The sequence below is a fragment of the Schistocerca americana genome, chromosome 1 (genome assembly GCF_021461395.2).
Source record: "Schistocerca americana isolate TAMUIC-IGC-003095 chromosome 1, iqSchAmer2.1, whole genome shotgun sequence".
In the NCBI taxonomy this organism is placed as follows: Eukaryota; Metazoa; Arthropoda; class Insecta; order Orthoptera; family Acrididae; genus Schistocerca; species Schistocerca americana.
The window spans coordinates 832,411,669-832,432,736 of NC_060119.1; the positions used below are offsets into that span (position 1 = coordinate 832,411,669).

The 21,068-nt window shown below is 42.8% G+C and overlaps 1 protein-coding gene across 1 annotated transcript in view; it reads right to left on the reverse strand.

Moving 5' to 3' along the window:
• LOC124594527 overlaps positions 1-21,068 on the reverse strand; it is a 605,846-nt gene that overhangs the window by 261,681 nt on the left and 323,097 nt on the right. The window contains exons 53-63 of the mRNA XM_047132903.1: positions 20,757-20,975; positions 19,868-20,050; positions 19,580-19,780; positions 19,304-19,474; positions 18,983-19,102; positions 15,005-15,385; positions 11,482-11,931; positions 8,494-8,802; positions 5,581-5,895; positions 2,947-3,255; positions 1,528-1,848 (exon numbers count right to left, since the gene is read on the reverse strand). Coding sequence (XP_046988859.1) covers positions 1,528-1,848; positions 2,947-3,255; positions 5,581-5,895; positions 8,494-8,802; positions 11,482-11,931; positions 15,005-15,385; positions 18,983-19,102; positions 19,304-19,474; positions 19,580-19,780; positions 19,868-20,050; positions 20,757-20,975 — 2,979 coding nt within the window. The remainder of the gene's footprint in view (positions 1-1,527; positions 1,849-2,946; positions 3,256-5,580; positions 5,896-8,493; positions 8,803-11,481; positions 11,932-15,004; positions 15,386-18,982; positions 19,103-19,303; positions 19,475-19,579; positions 19,781-19,867; positions 20,051-20,756; positions 20,976-21,068) is intronic.

Below are 21,068 nucleotides of genomic sequence, written 5' to 3' on the forward strand. Positions count from 1 at the left end.
AATTATTATATACTTTTTAGTCCGATTTAAAAACGTGGTAATTAAAATATTATTTTTATTGAAACAATTATTTGCTGCTCTTTAGTCTGGAGTGTGTGAAAATTTGCAATGGGTTTTAAACGTATTGATTAGATTGCAGGAGAGAAATATGTTAAATTTAAAGTTTTTATTTCAGTATATTTTCATCTGATAATGTCCGAAATGGACTAGAGTTATATCTACTGACTAATTATATATCAATTTATTCGTTATTTTCCTAAAAAATAAAATAAAGAAGTAAGCAAAATTAATTTTATATGATTCCTTCTCAGATTTTTATTTCAGTACTAACTTTATACCCACAGCTTCGCCCTTGTACGCATATGTCCACATATTGCACACCTCTCCCTCCTCTGCCCTCTCTCTGTTATCTCTTTCCCCCTCTCTCACTCTGTCAATCTCCTTCTCGCCCCTTTTCTCTGCTCAGTTCCTCCTTTCCCTCTCTCTGGCTATCTGCCCCCCCCCTCCCCCCAATTGTGCCGTTCGTCTCTTCCTACACTCTTTCTTTGTCCATTTCCTCTTCCGCATCTCTCTCTCCATCTCCTCCCCCCCCTCCCCCTTTGCTTAGCATGCCTGTCCACATGTATAACTGTTGGAACACATTCTGCATAACACACTGGTCATGCAGGGAAGCCTAATTTCAGGCGTTACCAACCTTTCTCACCCCCACCCCAACCAAACAGACCAACAAGAAAGCGAGTTAATATTGCACTGTTATGCAGTTCTGGGCTATGTTTAACATTTCAAGTTGCTAGATCATCAGCATGTTAATTTAAAATCAATAAAAAGTAGGTTTGTCTTGAACAGCATTTTGTTAACCACTGAACAAGAAGGGTTGTGCTACGCTGCAGGCTCTGTACGCAGTACATTTTGAGCAGAACTGAAAAATGTGATTCACAAATCCCAGATTTCCAAATCTGAGTGGCTTTCTTGTAGAACAGTGCTTTCGTTTTGTACGTTCCTTGCAGTAATTTAGAGCCTGTCATTGCAATTTCTTCATACTATTTCAATATGTAATGCATATAGGATTCGAAAAGCAGTCTATGATCACTAGATGACTGTCACAGGCTTCCCACAAACATCAGATGAACAAATTTTCTATGTATTGTTAATTTAAATAAATGTGCCCGATTGTCGAGATATAGTCTTCTGAAATGCACAGTAAGAAAAGATTTTTTAACCAGTCTACAAGTAACAGTACTGAAACTCCTGTACAAAATAAAATTGTACTCAGACAAAACAGGAATTTATATGACTAAGAATGGAATTCATCTAATAAATTAATTGTTTTGAGTTACTTCACTAGCAGTGGCAACATCTGTGTAACTTTTCTGTCGCTTCCAAATTTCGCTCCAATTCGGATCTAAGACTTTTCATAAGATTCCTCAGTTGTCATCAAAGAGTTTATGTGGACAGTAGGATCGGGTGTATGCGGTATCAGCTAGGCCACCGACAGTCAGCTATTTGAAATGTGTCGCAAACACTTACCAAGAGGAGGGTGGCAGCTGGTGAAGGGGTCTCCCTGGTAGTTGGGCGGGCAGGAGCAGATGGGGTTGTGGTTGACGACTTGGCAGAGCGCGTTGAGCCCGCAGGTGCCAGGGCAGGGGTCGGCGCAGCGCTGGCTGAGGCACGCCTGCCACTGCGGGCAGTCCGAGCTGACGACGCACTCGGGCTTGCAAACGGGCGGCGCGCCTACGTAGCCGGGCAGGCACGAGCACGCCGCGTAGCCCTGTGAGGACGGCAGGCAGCGGCTGTTGGGCCCGCACGGCGACGGGTCGCACGGGTTCGTCGGACGCGGCAGCGTCGGCTCTGCCGAGCACCAACAAAGCACTCGTTATGTGCGTGACACGGAACAGTGTTATTGAAGTACTGAAATGATGAGAACTTAATACTCATTGATATACAATAGTATTTACAACTTTTACAGAAACCAGGCGCCAGTCGTAAGAGTCGAAGGCCATGAATGGGAAGTAAGCATTGGTTGAGACGAGAGTGAGGTGGGGTTGTAGTCTAAGTCCAATGTCATTCAATCTGTACAGTGATAAAACTGTGAAGAAAACAAGTAGAAATTTGGAAAGAGAATTAAACTTCAGGGCGAAGAAATAAAAATTTTGCAGTTTGTCGGCAACATCGTAAGAGGAAGTAAAGGAATTGGAGGTCCAGTTCAACGGAATGGACTGTGTCTTGAAGTGAGGGAGAAAGATGAACACTGACAAGAGCCAAGCAAGGGTAATGGAATGTAGTCGAATTAAAATAGGCGCTGCTGAAGCAATTAGACTAGTAAATGAGACAGTAAAAGTAGTAGAAGAGTAATGCTATTTGGGAAGTAAAATAATTTACGATGGTCAAATTACAGAGGATACAAAATGTAGAATGGCAATGATAAGAAAAGCATTTCCGAAGAAGAAAAATTTGTTAACATCTAATTTAAAGTGTCAGGAAGTCATTTCTGAAGGTGATTGTCTGGAGTGTAGCCATGTATGGATGTGACAAGTAGAGGATAAGCAGTTCAGACAAGAAGAGACTAGGGGCTTCTGAAATGTGGTGCTCCAGAAGAACGCTGAAGATTAGTAGGTAGATCGCGTAACTGATGAGGAGGTACTGAGTGTAACTGGACAGAACAGAAATTTGTGGCACAACTTGACTAAAAGAAGGAATCGCTTGATAGGACACATTGAGACATCAGTTAATCGTCAATTTGGTATCGGAAGGGAATGTGGGCGGCAAGATCCCAGAGGAAGACGAAGAGACGAATACAGTAAGCAGATTTAAATGGAGACGAAGAGGCTTGCACAGGATACAGTAGAATTGAGAGATGCATCAAACCAGTCTTCGGACTGAAGGCCACAACAACAACAACAACAACATAGTACGAATCCATTGAAACAGCTTGTATCAAATACTAACCAGGCTTGAACGGGAAGCAGTTGACGAACGGGTCTCCGGATGTTGACGGTGGGCAGTAGCAGACAGCGACGTGATTGATGCACTGGCACTGGGCGTTGAGGCCGCAGGCGCCGACACAGGGGTCAACGCACTTGCTGTTGACGCACGCCTTGTCGCGCGGGCAGTCGGAGTTGATGACGCACTCGGGGCGGCACGCCAGGTACGGGTCGCCCGCGAAGCCGGCCACGCACTCGCAGGCCACGACGCCTCCGCGTTCGCGGCACACGGCGTTAGCGCCGCAGCGCACCGTCGCACACGTGTCCGTCTTGTCTCCAGCAACTGGAAAGCGCACAAGTTCAAGATGAGAACGGGGACTGCCGACTGCCTCATTACATCGAACTGCCGACAACACTAATCGGGGACGCAGGATCTCTTCATAACGGAACTGAAAAGACAGTCCTGTTGTAACAGTGATCCCTACATAAACTGGATGTCGAAACGTATACCTGATAAAGCTCGTCGTATTTGGTTTATTGTCTAACTACAGCATGGTGGCCACGAAGCGAGGTTAGAATACATTAGTCTGTTACATCAGATACTCCAGAAAAGAACAAAATGAATATTTTCAAAACTAGTGAAAAAACCATGACTGTTCTGCTCTGTCATTTAAAACTCAAGCGTGATGTGGACAATGATTAGTTGATTCGAAAATTCACTCTGCTTTATTGAGTTTCCGTTTTACTATCAGATTCCACTATTGCGTACAACAACGACATGAGATGCAGCGTGTATCGATAAATTAGATACTATATAAGCCAAATGTAATTCGGTATATCAAGTGTTGCAAATAATAGAGATGCATGTTCAACAAAGTTGACACTGTTTGATCACACATACAACAACTAATTACAAATTTAAGGATGTATTAAGCAAGTACTTATTAAGACTCAACTGATATTAAAATTTGAAATTTCTTAATCTAAGGTGGAGCACATTTTTACAACTTGGTATCTGAAGCGATGCATTGCCTACCAGCAACAATGTTTCCACTCATTGTCACAGAGGCATCCACTGGAAATGCTACGACGACATTCTCTATGCAGGACATTTGATATGGACTTTTCAGGAAGATTATCTGCATCTCTGAGTACTACAACCAGTGTCATTTGTAAAGCACATGGAGCACGCTGTCGTATTTTTAATTCTGTGGCCGATAGAAAATATAAACGGAGCCTGTCAAGTGCTGCAAGTCAGCACACAGCTTGACGCTACAGAAATAAATATGTAATCCTTAGATGTATCTGAAAAGCTCGATAACTAGTTTATGGATATAAACAAATCTTTGGCAAGTGACCAATCGCAATTGTCCGAATTTGTGTTCAATTAATACACAGCCAAGTGTTCTACATTATCCGAATCGACAAGCTCAAATTAGGACATGTTCAGAGCTCTCCATCCAGAGTGAAGAGATCACAATAGCTAAGAATCTAGTCGTTATGTTACTGATTTTAAAGTTATCTTACTGATTAAAGGCAAGATGCCTTTTGCTTCAATTTATTAAGGTACCCTCAGAGGAGTGAAATAAATATACATTTTCAGTTAACATATTTTGATACTGTTATGCCAGCTGCAAACAGTTGTAACCAATAAAACAGAAAGAGCACAAGTAGAACAATATTAATACACATAGCGAGTCATTGAACATACGAGGAACAGCTTGGAGCCGATACCTGTTTGTATCATCACGATAATGGACACTGTCATAAAGCAGCATCTGTAAGGCAGTAGTTTGTAGACAATAACAGTCCTGAAATGGACGGACCTGCCCTGGGCCGCGACATGAACACAATGGAATTCGATTGGGATAAATTACAACGTCGACATCGCTCCAAAACCAGTATCCAATATCACCATCTTCTCAATTTTTGAGTCGGAATGGACTCATTCCTCTGCGGACATTCAGACATACAATGAAGGCTTTCACGACCGGATGGTACTGTTGTTGAAAATTCTTCCGGGTTATATGGCCGTGGTCCATGGAATACTTCTATTCCTAACGTTTCGTCCAATACTACGTTAGACATCCTCAGAGGTATGACTGGTCCTCAGGACTCAATAGGACCAGCCATACCTCTGAGGATGTCCAACGTAGTATTGGACGAAGGATTAGGAATAGAAGTATTCCATGGACCACGGCCATATAACCCGGAAGAATTATCAACGACATTCAGACACCTCGTTAAAAGTGTCCCCAGCAGAGATCAAGCCGTCATAAAGGCGAAGGGCGCGCACGCCCCTTATTAAAATTCAATAGTAGATGTAGGTATACTTTTGATCCGACAGTGAAGAATAGAATAATATGCAAGTAATGAAAATGTATGCGTACTTCACGCCATTGACGATGCCATAAGAAATTTTGGCGAAGACCTTCTGGTAAAACAAATATTGTCTTTATTCGGTTGCATACAAACGGTCCGAATATAACTATCAGTAATATGATTATAATAGCAGCTGAGGCTTGACAAATGAATAAAAATAAAGATGTCACTATTTTTCTCTGTATCACTTTAAAGAAGCTGTCCCGCCTGTGCAGCCAGTTGCTGTAATGCCCACCGCGCCAGGAGGCAGTTAAGGAGAGGCTGAAGCGGCACCTACCAGGCTGTACGCAGTACTCGAAGGGGTTCCCGCGCAGCGGCGGCGGGCAGCTGCAGATGGGCTGGTGGCGGACGACCTGGCAGACGGCGCGCAGGCCGCAGGCGCCGGGGCAGGGGTCGACGCAGGCGCGGCCCACGCACGCGCGGTCGAACGGGCAGTCCGAGTCGGTGAGACACTCGGGCCGGCAGAGCGGGCCGCGGCACGGCAGGCACGCCGCCACGCCGCCGGACACGGCGTCGCACGTCTCGCCGGCCAGGCACGGCGACGGCGAGCAGGGCCGCCACGCCGTCAGGTTCGCCTCTGGCGGCGGCGAAGCTGTGGGCCACGTGAGCGCTCTAGCAACACTACTTCGGCGAGCTGAACCCCACTTCACCATACATCAGAAAAATGGAAATAATTATCCTTTTACGTGGCTCTCCTCAAGCAACAGTGACTAAACTTTTGGGAATGTAGGTCTCTTTCCTTTGGATGTCCAATAAGTGGACGGCGAAGGCAAAAGTAGTCAGAAATGAAATAGTGGAAGGCACGAAGTATGATTTTATCTCCAACTACATGGAACTAAGGTCGCTGTGTAATTTAAAATTTTAAGAGAATATTTCGGCTCAGTTACTCCTATAACGTTAATCGCCTTAAAATCACATCACATTAAAAATGGCCAGTAGCTGAACAAGAGGCTTTCAAATTCAGGCACTCGCTCATCAGAATAGCCCAACGAATAAAAGTTATATATCGTTTCACAAATACAAAATAAAATAAAAATCGAGACTCACCATTCTTGTTTACTTATCTTGGTACTCCTCTTGTCGGCCACCATCTCTGTCGAACCATACAGTTCAGTATGCAGGGTCATTCAGCTGCCCCTACCTATGTGCTTTATGCAACCCACAATGCCTATAAATACCACAAGGTAGCTTCCATATTCTCACGCCTGTTACACGCTTGACCTTTTGCAGCAAAGTCGGTGTAGTTAAATTTTGTACTGGGATGCGCTTTCGCTACAGCTCGTAGCTTTAGAATCATTCTAGATAAATGTACAAAAGTAAGCTTCAACCGAGTTTTTCTTGAATGACTCGAAAACCGTGGCCGCCGGCGAAAACGTATCCCAGTACAAAATTTAACACCACTAAATTTCCTACAAAAATGGCCTGTTCATTTTTTCTGTAGGACTAATACTGTAGCTTGCATTTAGCGAGTGAGAGACATAAAAACCTTGCGTGCGGTTGCTGAAGGCGTTGGAGGTTGCGTGAAATCTCTCTGTAGGAGCAGTTAAATTACCTTCTACAGTCCAACATACTATTGGTCACAATGAACATGGGAACTGACTCGGGGACTGCCAAGGGAAGAAAACGAGAACGTATTCCTCTGATTTCTTCTAAATTTTTTTGATTTAGGAATCCATTTGCATCACTAACATTTTAAACGAGTCGAAGTTGGTAAAGGATTTGGAAGAGAAGTTTAACAAAATGGACAGAAAATGGTTAAAAATGGCTCTGAGCACTATGGGACTTAACATCTATGGTCATCAGTACCCTAGAACTTAGAACTACTTAAACCTAACTAACCTAAAGACATCACACAACACCCAGTCATCACGAGGCAGAGAAAATCCCTGACCCCGCCGGGAATCGAACCTGGGAACCCGAAAATGGACAGAGTCTTGAAAAGAGTTTATAAATGAATATCGACAGAAGTAAAACAACGATAGCAGAATGTAGTTGAAGTAAACTGCACAGTGCCCATGAAATTAGAACAGAAACTGAGACACATTTGAGCAGCAAAATGCATGTCGGTGGTCGAAGTCGAATGGATATGAAATGGAGACTGGCAGTCTCAATAAAAGCAATTATGAAAAAGAGAACTTTAACAATATAGAATATAAATTTAAATGTTAAGAACCCTTTCCGGGATGCATTGTCTGAGCGGTAGCTTTCCAGTGAAGTGAAATGTTAATGACTGTTCAGCTAGGAAGACAATGGGTGCTTTTGAAACGTGTTGCTGCAGCAGAATAATGAAGATTACATGTGTAGCTCGCGTAACTAATTAGGAGGTATTGAATCGAATTGTGGAGGAAAGATATTATGGCACAGCTTGCGTATAGGAAGTGTCCACTTGATAGGACATACGAAGCATCTGGTAATGGAGGAATGTGTGTGTGTGTGTGTGTGTGTGTGTGTGTGTGTGTGTGTGTGTGGAGGGGAGGGGGTGTACAAGGAGGAAAAAATGAAAGGGAGACAAGGCTTGACTACCGTAAGAAAGTTCAAATGGATGTAGAATGTGGTAGTTATGCAGAGATGAAGGAGCTTGCACAGGACAGAGTAGGGTATGGAGCTGCATTGGACTGAAGGCTACAACAACAAGAGCATTGCAGCTATAATTCGATTAGCTATCCTGATTCTTGTGATGGTATGTCTGAGGATAGATGCTTGTTATTCCCCAGTGTGTCAGTTTTAATGTAATCAATTTTTAAGATGATTAACATTGTATGTCTGGTTGAGCCAAAATATTTTCTTAAAGTGTTAAAAACAAGGGGTAATGCTGAAGCGTTTTTGCATGCAGCGACTCGAACTATCTAGTACCTCGGCGTCGACCGTCTAACTCCCGCATTACTAACTGCAGCGACCATTTGTGAAATGGTTCAAATGGCTCTGAGCACTATGGGACTCAACTGCTGAGGTCATTAGTCCCCTAGAACTTAGAACTAGTTAAACCTAACTAACCTAAGGACATCACAAACATCCATGCCCGAGGCAGGACTCGAACCTGCGACCGTAGCGGTCTTGCGGTTCCAGACTGCAGCGCCTTTAACCGCACGGCCACTTCGGCCGGCACCATTTGTGAAATATAATCCATGACTGCAGTGTGTTGAATAAGAATGTGCTGGAGAGAGGGTCGGGGAGGAGAAGGTGTACTCACGCCTGGGCACGCACTGCAGGAATGCGCTGCCGATGTAGCCGGGCGGGCACTCGCAGACGGCGGTGTGGTCGCGCACGTTGCAGACGGCGCCCAGGCCGCAGAGCGAGCCGCCGCCCACGGCGCACGGGTTGACGCAGCGCATGTCGAGGCACGCCTTGTCGGGCGCGCAGTCAGAGTTGAGCGTGCACTCGGGCCGGCAGCCGGCCTGCGGGTCGCCGAAGAAACCGTCCAGGCAGGTGCAAACGGCGCGCCCGCCCATCACCTGGCAGCGGGTGTTGGCGCCGCACGGGCTGGGCTCGCACGGAGACGCTGGCAGACCTGTGCCACCGACCATATGTGCATACGCCGGACATCGAGCAACAATATTCACTATCATAAATTACAGACAACTATCGCCTTTACCTTACAGGTCCCAACAGAGTTCGTGCGAGTCTGACTGATTCCGGATCAGCGTTTGTTTGGGACATTCTCCATGGGAATATTACGAAATTCTACACGTATGTTATCCCCTTTCTTACACACGGTGACTTGCAGACCTCGCCTATACCCAGTGGGAATCAATTCGGAAGAATATATAAAAAACTCATTTCAGACTCAATGGCACAGCAAGGTAGTTGATTCTTTTGAGATAGGTTTTGTCACCCATAAAAATTAAATCACGGTCCACTGCGCGACGGAAAAATCGAACACTGTCTCGGCAAAATTCTTTTCGCTGTGATACATTCTATTCTAAAGAAAATGTGCTAGTGTTCTTGTCTTGATCACGTTCAGCCCATGACTAAAATTTCACTGTGTCACGTCGCTTTTTTTTTTTATATATTCTCAGTACGCTAATGTGTTGCTCTCCACATCAGCTCGTGTCCAAAATCATTCGTTACACTGAACGGAGATTAAAATGAAAATAACTTTATTTCAATTGAAATATAGCTCACATCTTACAAAGCTTAGTTATTTACGTTATCTTCAGGTGATTTGAAAACTATAGTACCTAAGATAACATTCTCCATTCGCTGCAACAGTACATAGCTACAACAATGTAGGCTACAATATTTAATTAAATTATGAGTATCTTGCATAAGAGCTGGCATCAGTAAGAAGTATTTGCCTAGCTTATTCATACTCTGTATTTATCAAAACGTATGAAAATTGCATAATTACTTAAGTTGAGACCAGTGACATTTATTTGAAAGCAGGGTAATTTGAAGAGGATTTATAATGAATTAGGCACGATAGTTGAATTCTCCACAGACATAATGTTTAGAATTATTCACGGTGACCACAGTCACAATAATCATGATCTTCACGATGACACGTACATCTACTTATTTGAGACTTTTTTTCAAGCAGGTTGCACTTTTTTGATGCTAGTTGCACTCGGATTCCTAGCCGCAGTTCGTTTGATGTACGGGCGATCAAAAGCCTTCTGCGATCATAATGATTCTATTGACAGTACTATCGATCCTGCAATAGGATTATTTCCTCCGTACTTCCTCTTCCAACAGTCTCCTAGAGATGCAGCTTACCGATTTAGCGCAGCAAATTTTCCCTGACCAAGCTACGATATCGCTGTTGGATGTACTGCTGAAGCAAATTACTTATCATTGGGATATGCAAATAATTTAATTTACATGAATCAGTGCAACGTGGTTTGCGTTTTATATGTAGTCCTCCGTTTGATGAGTGCAATTTCTCCAATGGTATCCTAGCTAGCAGATTCCATTTTTGGAATGCGATTCTGGAACGTTCTCAAAATTCCTTTCCTCAGCTGCGATAATCTCTCCACCACAATCAAAACGTCTTACGACCACAAACTTCGTTAAACGAAGGAAAAGTTGGAAATCTGCGAAATAGGATTGTTTTTCAAGTATTCTAACCATAAATACTCCAGTTTTTTGCAATCCCAAACCACGATTCACTGTTCTGTCTATCCACCTGAGAAAATGTGCAATCTTACCTCCGCAGGGCCACCGACTTCGATAAACTGACTTGACTGCTGTTTAATTTCTAACATGACGTGGCAGACCTACGTCTCATATACACTAACAAATCGGCCAAAAAGATTTATTGCCAGATTTGTATTCGGTCAGCATGCATCACAGGAGGGGCATATCTTCCCTAAGGGTTCTCTCGTAGTTAATTATTCGTGTAAAATATATGGCTAATACTCATTTTTCTGATACACCTATGGGTTTAGCTGTTTTGTATACTTTTAATCGCTGATCCTCATTTTCATCTATTGATGTACTTTAGGATGTCCTTCACATGTATCTCATCCAAGAAAAGTAGGGTCACATTTGAAGTCAGCCACTCACATCTAACCTTTTGTAAATGAACGAGTCTGAATTGTTGTTGGCAGTAAATCATCCGGAACAAACAATAATATGGCGACATTTGAACCAAACACCTGACGTAACCAATTTTCAAAATGGTTCAAATGGCTCTGAGCACTATGGGACTTAACATCTTAGGTCATCAGTCCCCTAGAACTTAGAACTACTTAAACCTAACTAACCTAAGGACATCACAAACATCCATCCCCGAGGCAGGATTCGAACCTGCGACCGTAGCAGTCCCGCGGTTCCGGACTGCAGTGCCTAGAACCGCACTGCCACCGCGGCCGGCCGTAACCAATTTTCCTTTCTGTGTAGATAACATTTTTCCGCAGGTCGAGATGGTATTAGACACATGTCACTGTGCATTATGTATGAAAGTAATGTATATTGCCTAATGGTTAACCTGGTGCACTGTCAGTCAGGTATAGTTGCAGGTTGCCTATCTAGCTGCTTCCAGGACAATGAAAACACGATTTTCAATGCTTCATATAATTATTGACCGAATTACAAACTTTAAAAAGCTGTCATAATCTATTCAAGAGGTATAGTCGAATGCTGAAGGTTTAACACATTAAAACAAGTTAGAAACAGTGTATACGCCCTGAGGCAGTATATTACCCGGACTGTAATTATTGACCTGGTATTTGAGACTGACCTTGCGGAGGCGAGCAGCGCAGCAGCGGGTTGCCGACGAGTCCGTGCAGGCAGGTGCAGACGGGGTGGTGCTTCTCGACGCGGCAGGAGGCGCCGACGCCGCAGGAGCCGGGGCAGGGGTCCCTGCAGCGCAGGCCGGTGCAGGCCAGGGTGAGTGGGCAGTCGTCGTCGGTGCGGCACTCGGGCCCGCCGCAGCCCTTGGGACCGGTCGGGTCTCCCGAGAGCCCGGCGGGGCACTGGCACATGGGCAGCCCGCTGGGGGTCACCTCGCAGCGCGCGCCGGGGCCGCACGGGTTCGGCTCGCACGGGCTGGGCGGCTGCGCCGTGCAACCCGAGTACGCGTCTCCGGAAAAGCCGGGCCGGCAGTCGCACTCCTCGCGGCCGCCCGACACCACGTAGCACACGGCGTTCGCGCCGCACGGACCGGGCTTACACAGCGTCTTGGTGCGCTCTGAAAACACATCAAAAATGTCTCGAGAAAGGTTTCAATATTGCCTTCAAAGAGTGCTACCGATGGCAGCGGCGATATTAACCGCCGAGCTGTACGCCATTCTTCGAGCTATTCTTTGCATAGTCGACACTCCAGTCGACGAACTCTTAAATAAGTAACGAGTTGATGAGCGCCTGCAGTCTCTTACGAGCCCCCCCCCCCCTTCCCAAGAGAAAAACTATTAAATAATTTGGCACTCGTTATACTGAGAAGTCTCGACAGAGCAATGGGTCTCCGTCAGCTGGTCCATCTATTACAATGTGGACGCAGGGACATGTTGATATTAAGGGTAATTAACGTGCAGACCAACTGGCGAAAATTGTGTAGCATCTACTTTCCACCGACCTAACCATATCACATACTGATTTCCATAGTATACTCGCCAATCGAGCAAAAACTGAATGGAAAATGTTAGTGGACATGGATCTAACATAAAAGGCACATAATACTGGGCGATTCAGCAACAGACTCAACGCGCCATTATTTTTCCAAATCAGGGCTCACAAGAAAAGAAATTGTGACTATTAAGAGCAGGTCACATGAACAGCCATTAGTAAAACGAGACATCTGTTTATATTAATACGCTATTTAAGATGTGATTCTTGACTCACTGACAAGGACATTGTTGATATACTGACACAATGCGATAAATGCAGTATTCCAAGAACAATTACACTCTACAGTACTTTAAAAATTAAGGATTATTTTTCTCTTAGATGAGCTTTTCTTCTGTTTCATTGTGTCTATATGAAATTGTATTTATATTGAAAATTTTTTGCTTTTTTTGTAAAGATGCAGTCGGATTAGTGTACTTTGTAGATTAATTATCTTGCATGATTATGTTTTGTATTTTGTTATGTAATCAGACAAGTGTCCTGTTTGTGTCATTACGTGACACATTGTATCTGGTGAAATGGGTTTAGCATGAAATAAGTATTCCAAGAACAATTACTCTCTATAATACTTTAAAAATTAAGTACTGTTTTTCTCTTAAAATAGCGCCTAATTCCATGGACAGGTCCGCTGCCAAATGTATTTGCTATTTGATTCGTCTTTGTACAAAAGAATTTTAAAATCTGAGCATCTTTCCTTATGGTTCAATACATTCTGAGCATCTTTCCTTATGTTCAATACATGAATATAAGATTGTATTTTATATTAAAACCTTGTGGCTTTTATTTTAATGGCGCAGTCGCACTAACGTACGTTGTAGACTAATTATCTTCCACAATTATGTATTATATTTGACAACGTAGCTAGAAAAATGTGCTCTCTGTATCATTAAATGACATAATTGCGTCTGGTGAAATAGGCTTAGCCTGAAACCAATAAAATAATAGAAAAAAGTGAGTGCTGGTGTGTCTGTTAGATATGTTATTTTCTATAAGTGATTATATAACGAGTCATTTTGGTAGGAATCCAAGAAATGGAGGTAAACCTCCCAAGGCCTAAAAGCGGTGGCTTTCGTGTGTTATTAAACGAAGCATGATAATGAGGACAACACAACACCCAGTAACTGAGCGGAGAAAATCTCCGACCCAGCCGGGAATCGAACCCGGGCCCCTTGGGGTGTCTGACCGCCGCGCTGACCACTCAGCTATCGGGGCGGACTCTTTACAGAAGAATGGAAAAACTGGTAGAAGTCGACCTGTCTGGATTCCAGAGAAATGTAGGAACACGCCAGTCAATACTGACCCTGCGACTTTTTTAGAAGGTAGGTTAAGGAAAGGCAACGCTACGTTTATAGGACTTGTAGACTTGGAGAAAGCTTTTGACAATGTTGACTGGGACACTCCATTTGAAATTCTGAGGGTAGCAAGAGCAAAACACAGGGAGCGAAAGGCTGTTTATAACTTATACAGAAACTAGATGGCAGTTACATGAGTCGAGGGGCAGGAAAGGGAAACAGTGGCTGAGCAGGGAATGCGACAGGGTTGTAGCGTATCCCCGATGTTATTCAATATGTACACTGAGCGAGCAGTAAAGGAAACAAAAGAAAAATTTGGAGTAGGAATTAAAGTTCAGGGAGAAGAAATAAAACTTTGACTTTTACGAAGACATTGTAACTCTCCCAGGCACAGCAATGGACTTGAAACAGCAGTTGAAAGGAATGGACAGGGTCTTGAAACGAGAATACAAAATGAACATCAACAAAAGAAAAACAAGGATAAAGGAACGTAGTCGAATTAAATTAGGTAGTACTGAGGCGATTATTTAGGAAACGCGACACTTAAAGTAGTAGATGAGTTTTGATATTTGGGCAGCAAAATAAGTGATGATGTTCAAAGTAGAGAAGATATAAACTGTAGACTGGCAACGGCAAGAAAACCATTTCTGAAGAACAGAAATTTGTTAACATCGAGTATAGATCTAAGAGCCAGGACGTATTTTCTGAAAGTATTTGTATGGAGTGTAGCCACGTATGGAAGTGAATCTTGGACGATAAATAGTTTAGACAAGAAGGGAATAGAAGTTTTTGAAATGTGGTGCTACAGAAGAATGCTGCAGATTAGATGGGTAGATTACTTAAGTAATGAGGAAGTTCTGAATAGAAATGTGAAGCAAATAAATTTGTGGCACATCCTGACTAGAAGAAGGGATCGGTTGGTAGGATATATTCTGAGACATCAAGGGATCACCAGTTTATAGTTGGAGGGAAGTGTGGGTGGTGGAAATCGTAGACGGAGACCAAGAGATGAATACAGCAAGCAGCCTCAGAAAGATGTAGGTTGCAGTAGTTACTCGATGATGTAGAGGCTAGCACAGGATAGAGTAGCATGGAGAGCTGCATCAAAGCAGTCTTCGGACTGAAGACCACAACAACAAAGGACTGCGGACTTGTAACCGCAAAAAATCAAAAGTTTAATTACGTAACCATATTTTTTCGCGGTGATAATTAAAATCTTATAACTTCTCCTCACATGCTTTTCTTTGTGACACGCCTTCCGCGTTGCTTAATACTTAACAGCATCAAATGAGTAACAACACTACATGAGTTTGATTCATATTGTGAGACTGCTGGGCAGAGACATACCTGCGCAGCCACGGTACGGGTTCCCCACGGTGTTGTCGGGGCAGTAGCATGGTGGGTCGCGGTCGGGGTCGCAGGCGGCGCCGGGCCCGCATGGCGACGGGTCGCAGTGTGAGCGGCGAGGCACGCAGCCGCGCACCGTGTTGGGGCTCTCGACGAAGCCGGGGAGGCAGGTGCAGCGTGCGATGCCGCTCTGCTGCACGGCGCACTGCGTGTTGGGCCCGCAAGGTGACGGTTCGCACGGGCTGGTCGGCGGCCGGCACGGACGCGCTGGCGGGCTACCTTCGAACTCGGGCAGGCAGAAACACACGGGCGACCCAGCCACGCGCCGGCACCCGGAATTGGGCCCGCACGGGTTCGGCGAGCACGGCTCGCCCTCTGGAACTGTGGAGCACAAAAGCATCTGGTATAGCTGTATGCCTAAATACGTATCTGTAATTTTTTAACTAATTCATTTACTCGGTAACAAAGCGAGATCAGCTGTATAACGATTTAAACGATGAAATAAAGCGCCACGTAAGTTTTCTCTTTCATAGTACGAAGCTTCTAGGAATTTATTTCCGTTGTCATGTGCTGTGAAAGTTTATATTGGAATTGTAAATGATATCTGCGTGTGTGTTGTTTTGTTTCTCTTGCTCTGCAGCCGTCTTTATACGGCATAAGTACGTATTTATGGTTACACCTCGCAGCTTTCCACTCGCAGGCACGGCCCAGCGGTGATGAAACAAGCCCACAAAGTCTTGTCGGCCCACTTAACCTGACCATCACTGCTCGCAAACGATCCTCTTCAAGCGGTGATATCAAGCTGGTTTTGTTTCGCGCCGCGACCATTGCTGCAAACTTGAGCCGTAATTGACTGCTTCAGTGTCACTGCAGCACTGCCTTATTTGACTCCGCTAGCACTCTGCCACCTTGTGAACAACTGCAAAGTAATTATTTTCGATGAACAGCTCCAGGCGAGCAGCAAAGCGCCATGTGCCAGTAGCTGGCAGCGTGGCTGCATAGCGTTATTGTGCCTCCTTCGTTATGCAAAATTTCATACAAACTGATTGCCGTACATAAAATCGTAACATGGTACAAAAGTAAAACGTGTTGAGTGAGTGTTTACGTGTTTATATACTTCTGCATAACGGTGGCAGAATACCTTGAGACTATAAAAAGACGAATGGGTGGTCGGAGAAACAGAACAACAAACATGAAGAGTTTTCATATAATAGTAGCGTTACTTCCCATAGCACTTGAAAATGGGGATAAATTCCTGAAATGCGTCATGCCATACGTGGGAAAAACATAGCTGGTGTAGTATCCTGCTGTTTAAATCCTTATCGGCGCAACTGCAGGCTTTCGAAAAACATCGTTTATGACGACTGAAACAAAGAACTAAGTGTACGTCTATTTGGTTTAGGACCTAATCTCGAAGTGTAGTATTACATTGTCTAGCCTTTGCAACTGGCATTGCACTGATTACCAGAGACATGACAAACGCACAAGAACAGCTTGAAATATTGCAAGAACGACTGGGAAAAACTGGATTATATTAAAAAGAGAAATTAATGTAGCGTCATTTGCCAGGAATCCTCAAAAGCCACTTCAACCGCTTGTTTGTAAATTATTTCAATTGGCCATCACTTCGGCAACTTGCACGTCTTTAACCTACAATCCTAAGTGGGAAATGGGGCCTTCAGTTTAACGTGGAATCCGAACCAAGCGTCGTTCCCGGCATATTTTCCCGTCATTGAGCTGGACTGCGAATTTCTCGGAAAAAAGGAGCAAGACTGATATAAAAACAGAACCATGTATGCTCTAAATTGGCAATAATGTTAAAATAGATGAAGGAATCAATGAAAATTGTAACAAAAAGAAAATAGAAAACACGTTTTAGTTAACAAAAAATACCTTCCCTAGAAATGGAAAAATCCAACATTAAAAACAGTGATCAAACTTGATGTACACTTCATATCAGGTACACCGTTCACCAACAAAAAAGAGGAAAACAGCGTAACAACTTTAAATTATTAGAAAAATGTTAGGACCAAAAATAAAAGATTGAATTCATCATCCAAGACCCAGAACGGGAATCTACAGGCAAATATCTAAAATCACACTTACAAGGAATCTAATTCATGGGACACATAGAAAGAACTGACACAAAAAGTCTAAATTGCATTACTGGATCCAACTGGTACAAATAATATAAAACGGCCAGTTTTATAGGACCGAGATGCAATCAGGCAAGCTGCTTTCGAGGAAGAAGAGAGGACCAAACTCCAGACATAGACAGAGCAATGGAAACACGCTCACTCGTTACGCACAAAAGATGCCGGGCTAATTAAAGATGAAAAAGAGTCGATTCTGCGGGGTCCTAAGCGACCTACTCTCGAAAAGAAGAGGAGGATCAGTTCCTGACGCTGAACTTTATTTCACGAGTTCTAAGTTTTGGATCTGTTGATGACAGTATCCGAACTCGTCGTAATAAATGAAAGAACATTAAGAGACCTAGAAGAGATTATTTACAAATAACTAATGTTATTTACATATCGGAAATACTTCACACGTTAACTTTAAGGTACAGCTAAAACTTGTGAGTGTGTTTTGATACACTGTTAGTGGATTTTGTATTGTGCAGATGCTGGTTAGAAAAGTATAAATCGACACAGCAATCAAGCTGTATAGGTATTAGGGCTGAAAACTGCGTTCCACAAGATACGCAAAGTTAATTTTAACCAAACAATGCTAAATAAGTGAAAATAGCAGTTTCGTAACAAATATGGCAAGCATGTACGCTTATGAGGACCGTGTTTTAAATTTGCTCGTAATTTCTGCATTGGTCATCAACGAGACTACTGTCTTTTGGAATGAACATACCTTTGTTGGGAGGAGTTCGTTACGTTTCCCCTTCCTTTTCAAAGGGACGGATATCGTTACAAATGAGTATAGAGCATTTTACACAAAAATAATTTACCTTTTTACAATGCGCATGCTGTAGGAAAACAGAGCACGAGAAATGAAAAAAATCTAGTTAATCACAATATGGCTCCCCTGATTTGAACAACGCGGGATATCCCACCCATGACCATTCATTTGTTAGTCAGCGATACTGTGACTGTACCTGTATTGCACAGCGCATGCTTAAGTGCCGTTGTGGGATAATAATGGAGATGCAGTGCTATCGAAAAAGACACATTTTGCTCGTGCAAAGAAACAGCTATCCCTTTCGTTTTGACAGATTGCTGCAAGAACAACTAGACATTTTCTTGCATTAGTTATTATCATGCAGTATTTTTGTCTCACGTGAGTTAATGTTGGTTAATATCATAACCTTTGGTTTCGATTAAAAATAAAAGAAAATCAGATGTTTTCCTGATAATGATGTACCTTCCCAGTTGACTCTTCCTTTTGGTCCCATTGTGAAAAAAAAATGTAACTTAACAACAGTGCCAAACTTTTATGGAATAAGCCGTAAAGGGCGAGAGAGAAAGAGGGGAACATCAAAGGTTTACGATATACAACGCAACTGATTTAGTTTTTCAAGTCAGCATAAGCTACTTATAAATTGTGCTGCATGGTGCAAACCTTTCCATATTATAAGCTGTACAATAATCCTTATTATAGGAATTCCATGTTATTGTTAAAGTACACGGAAATTTTATTGTAGCTGATTATTAGTGGTACATTTAAAAAAACTACGCAGTACTGTCAGTTATATCCATAGCTGTGGTCTTCTATGACGGGTTCAGTTTCTTCATGTGCTACAACACGAAATACTATCACCTGTCTCCTATTCGCTTATAAGTTACTGCTGGTGAGTCCCTATTGTATGCTGTCTATACGAGTTCGAAGAATTACTGTTTGTAATCACCATGTTTAAGCGTTTCAACGCAGTGATTTAAGCTGACAGTTCACTTAAACTGATGGTTCATAATATTAGAACTTAAGTATGGTACAGAAAGTTATTGACTGAAAGAAGAAAGAAATACTTACTGCAGTTTTTGAACGGATTGCCAGTCATTCCCTTAGGACAGTAACATATTGGGTTCCCATTGTCAAGCTCGCACTTAGCATTTATGCCACAAGGGTTTGGATTGCAAGGATCCGATGGTGCTGAAAATTATATGCATTATAGTTTCACGTATAATGAATTATAAATTTAGTTACACACATAATATATTGCATTTTGCGTTGTTTAGGAGATAACCATCGTAGATCTCATTGAATGACAGTTTTTTTTTTTTTTTTTTTTTTTTTTTTTTTTTTGCTCACAATGGAATGTCAAATGGAGCATGTCTGTGCTGCAGTACTTACCTCTACATTCCACTTCCGGGTTTCCTGTATATCCTTGTAAACATTTACAAACTGGCTTATGTTTCAGAACGTTGCATACTGCGTTAATTCCACACTGACAAGGATTTCCACATCTGCCATTAACACAGGCCTCATTTGCAGGGCATTCATTGTCACTGCGGCAGCCTGCAACTGAATAAACAAGAATTTATTTGTTTGTGGCGTGATTACAGTGAACTGATATACTGTAGCTCAATACATAGTATAGACACCAATGACTTTTTGTCTTTGACGTACCTCTGTTGCACTGTACATAAGGATTTCCTGAGTAGCCAGCTAAGCATCTGCAGTCAATAGCATGATTTGTTGGAACACATTCAGCATTTTCACCACATGCTTCTTCCAAGCAAGGATTTATGCAAACCCTGTTCAGCCTGTCACACAGCTTGTCTGGAGGGCAGTCCTCATTGTACTGACAAACGTTCTTTGGTCCTGTTACTGATGAAAGGAGATGATTTGAAACATTTTTTTCTACTTACAGTTATTGTCTTCTTATTGAAATATTTTGGGTACATTGCAACTAACCTGGCACACATCCCACATATCCATTCCCATGATATCCTTCTGCACAGCTGCAATCTGTGCCATGATTTGTGTTGATGCAGACAGCATTTTGAGCACAAGGATTGCGAACTTCACAGGGCCGTTGACATTTTTGGTCAATGCAAGCTTCAGTCAGGGGACAGTCAGCGTTGCTTGCACAACTCACTGTATTGCGTTGATAAAATAAACAGTTAACAGTTGTACAAGAACACAGAATAAGTTATGGGAAAGGAAAAAAGAAGACAATCTACCTATATACAAAGTTGATTGTGCAACATCACTGTGAATTTCTTACAGTTTGTAACTAAGTATGTACAGCAAAGTGAATGATCTGTATGTTTCTACAAATGATAAAAGTTATTGTACATAAAATGCTAAAAATTAATTTTTACTCATTTAGGAACTGTAAAACCATTGTGGTACTGTCAGACAAAGCACAGCTTTTGCAGATTATTCAGCATGTTATTTAATATTGACTAATATTACTGCCTTTGATTACTGTATGCAGCAGATGTTAGACAGAACCATTAAGTATACATAAATTCCATTATTTAATGGTGGGTACATGCCGAAGCACTGTTTTGATACTCATTGTTATATTCTCCGAAATTTCTGCATGACATTAATGGTTCTTTCCTTGTTTGTTTAATGATTAGCTGCTGAAGTTAATAGGGGACCAGCGGCCAAATGGTAGATTGTCATGTGATGTAACTGGCTGTATCACCCAGTTCTTGTTTTAGATGTCTAAAGACGGCCATATTCACTTTGGAAAGACAACCTCACATAGGAGAAATAAACTTTCACTTAGGGACTTCATGAAATCTACCATTTGAGAAACCAGATACCCCTGCAAAAATATTAGTTTTCTTACATGGTTCTGACAGGAAGCACTTTACTGCAGGATCGCCTTCGTAGCCAGTGGGGCAAGTGCAGACTGGCCTGTGTGCCTTTGGTTGACACTTAGCAGTGGGGGCACATGCCTTGGAAAACTCACACGGGTCTTGGCACAGCTGCCCGTAGCATGCCTCCGAGTCGAGGCAGTCATTGTCAGATTCACAGGGGCTGGGTGCCTTCGGCAATCCTGTGGGTTCTGGGAGGAGCATTTGAGAAGGGCTACATTAGTGTGACTAAACAGAAGTGCTGGGAATTTGTTAGCATATTATGAATTATTTTATGGCATGCA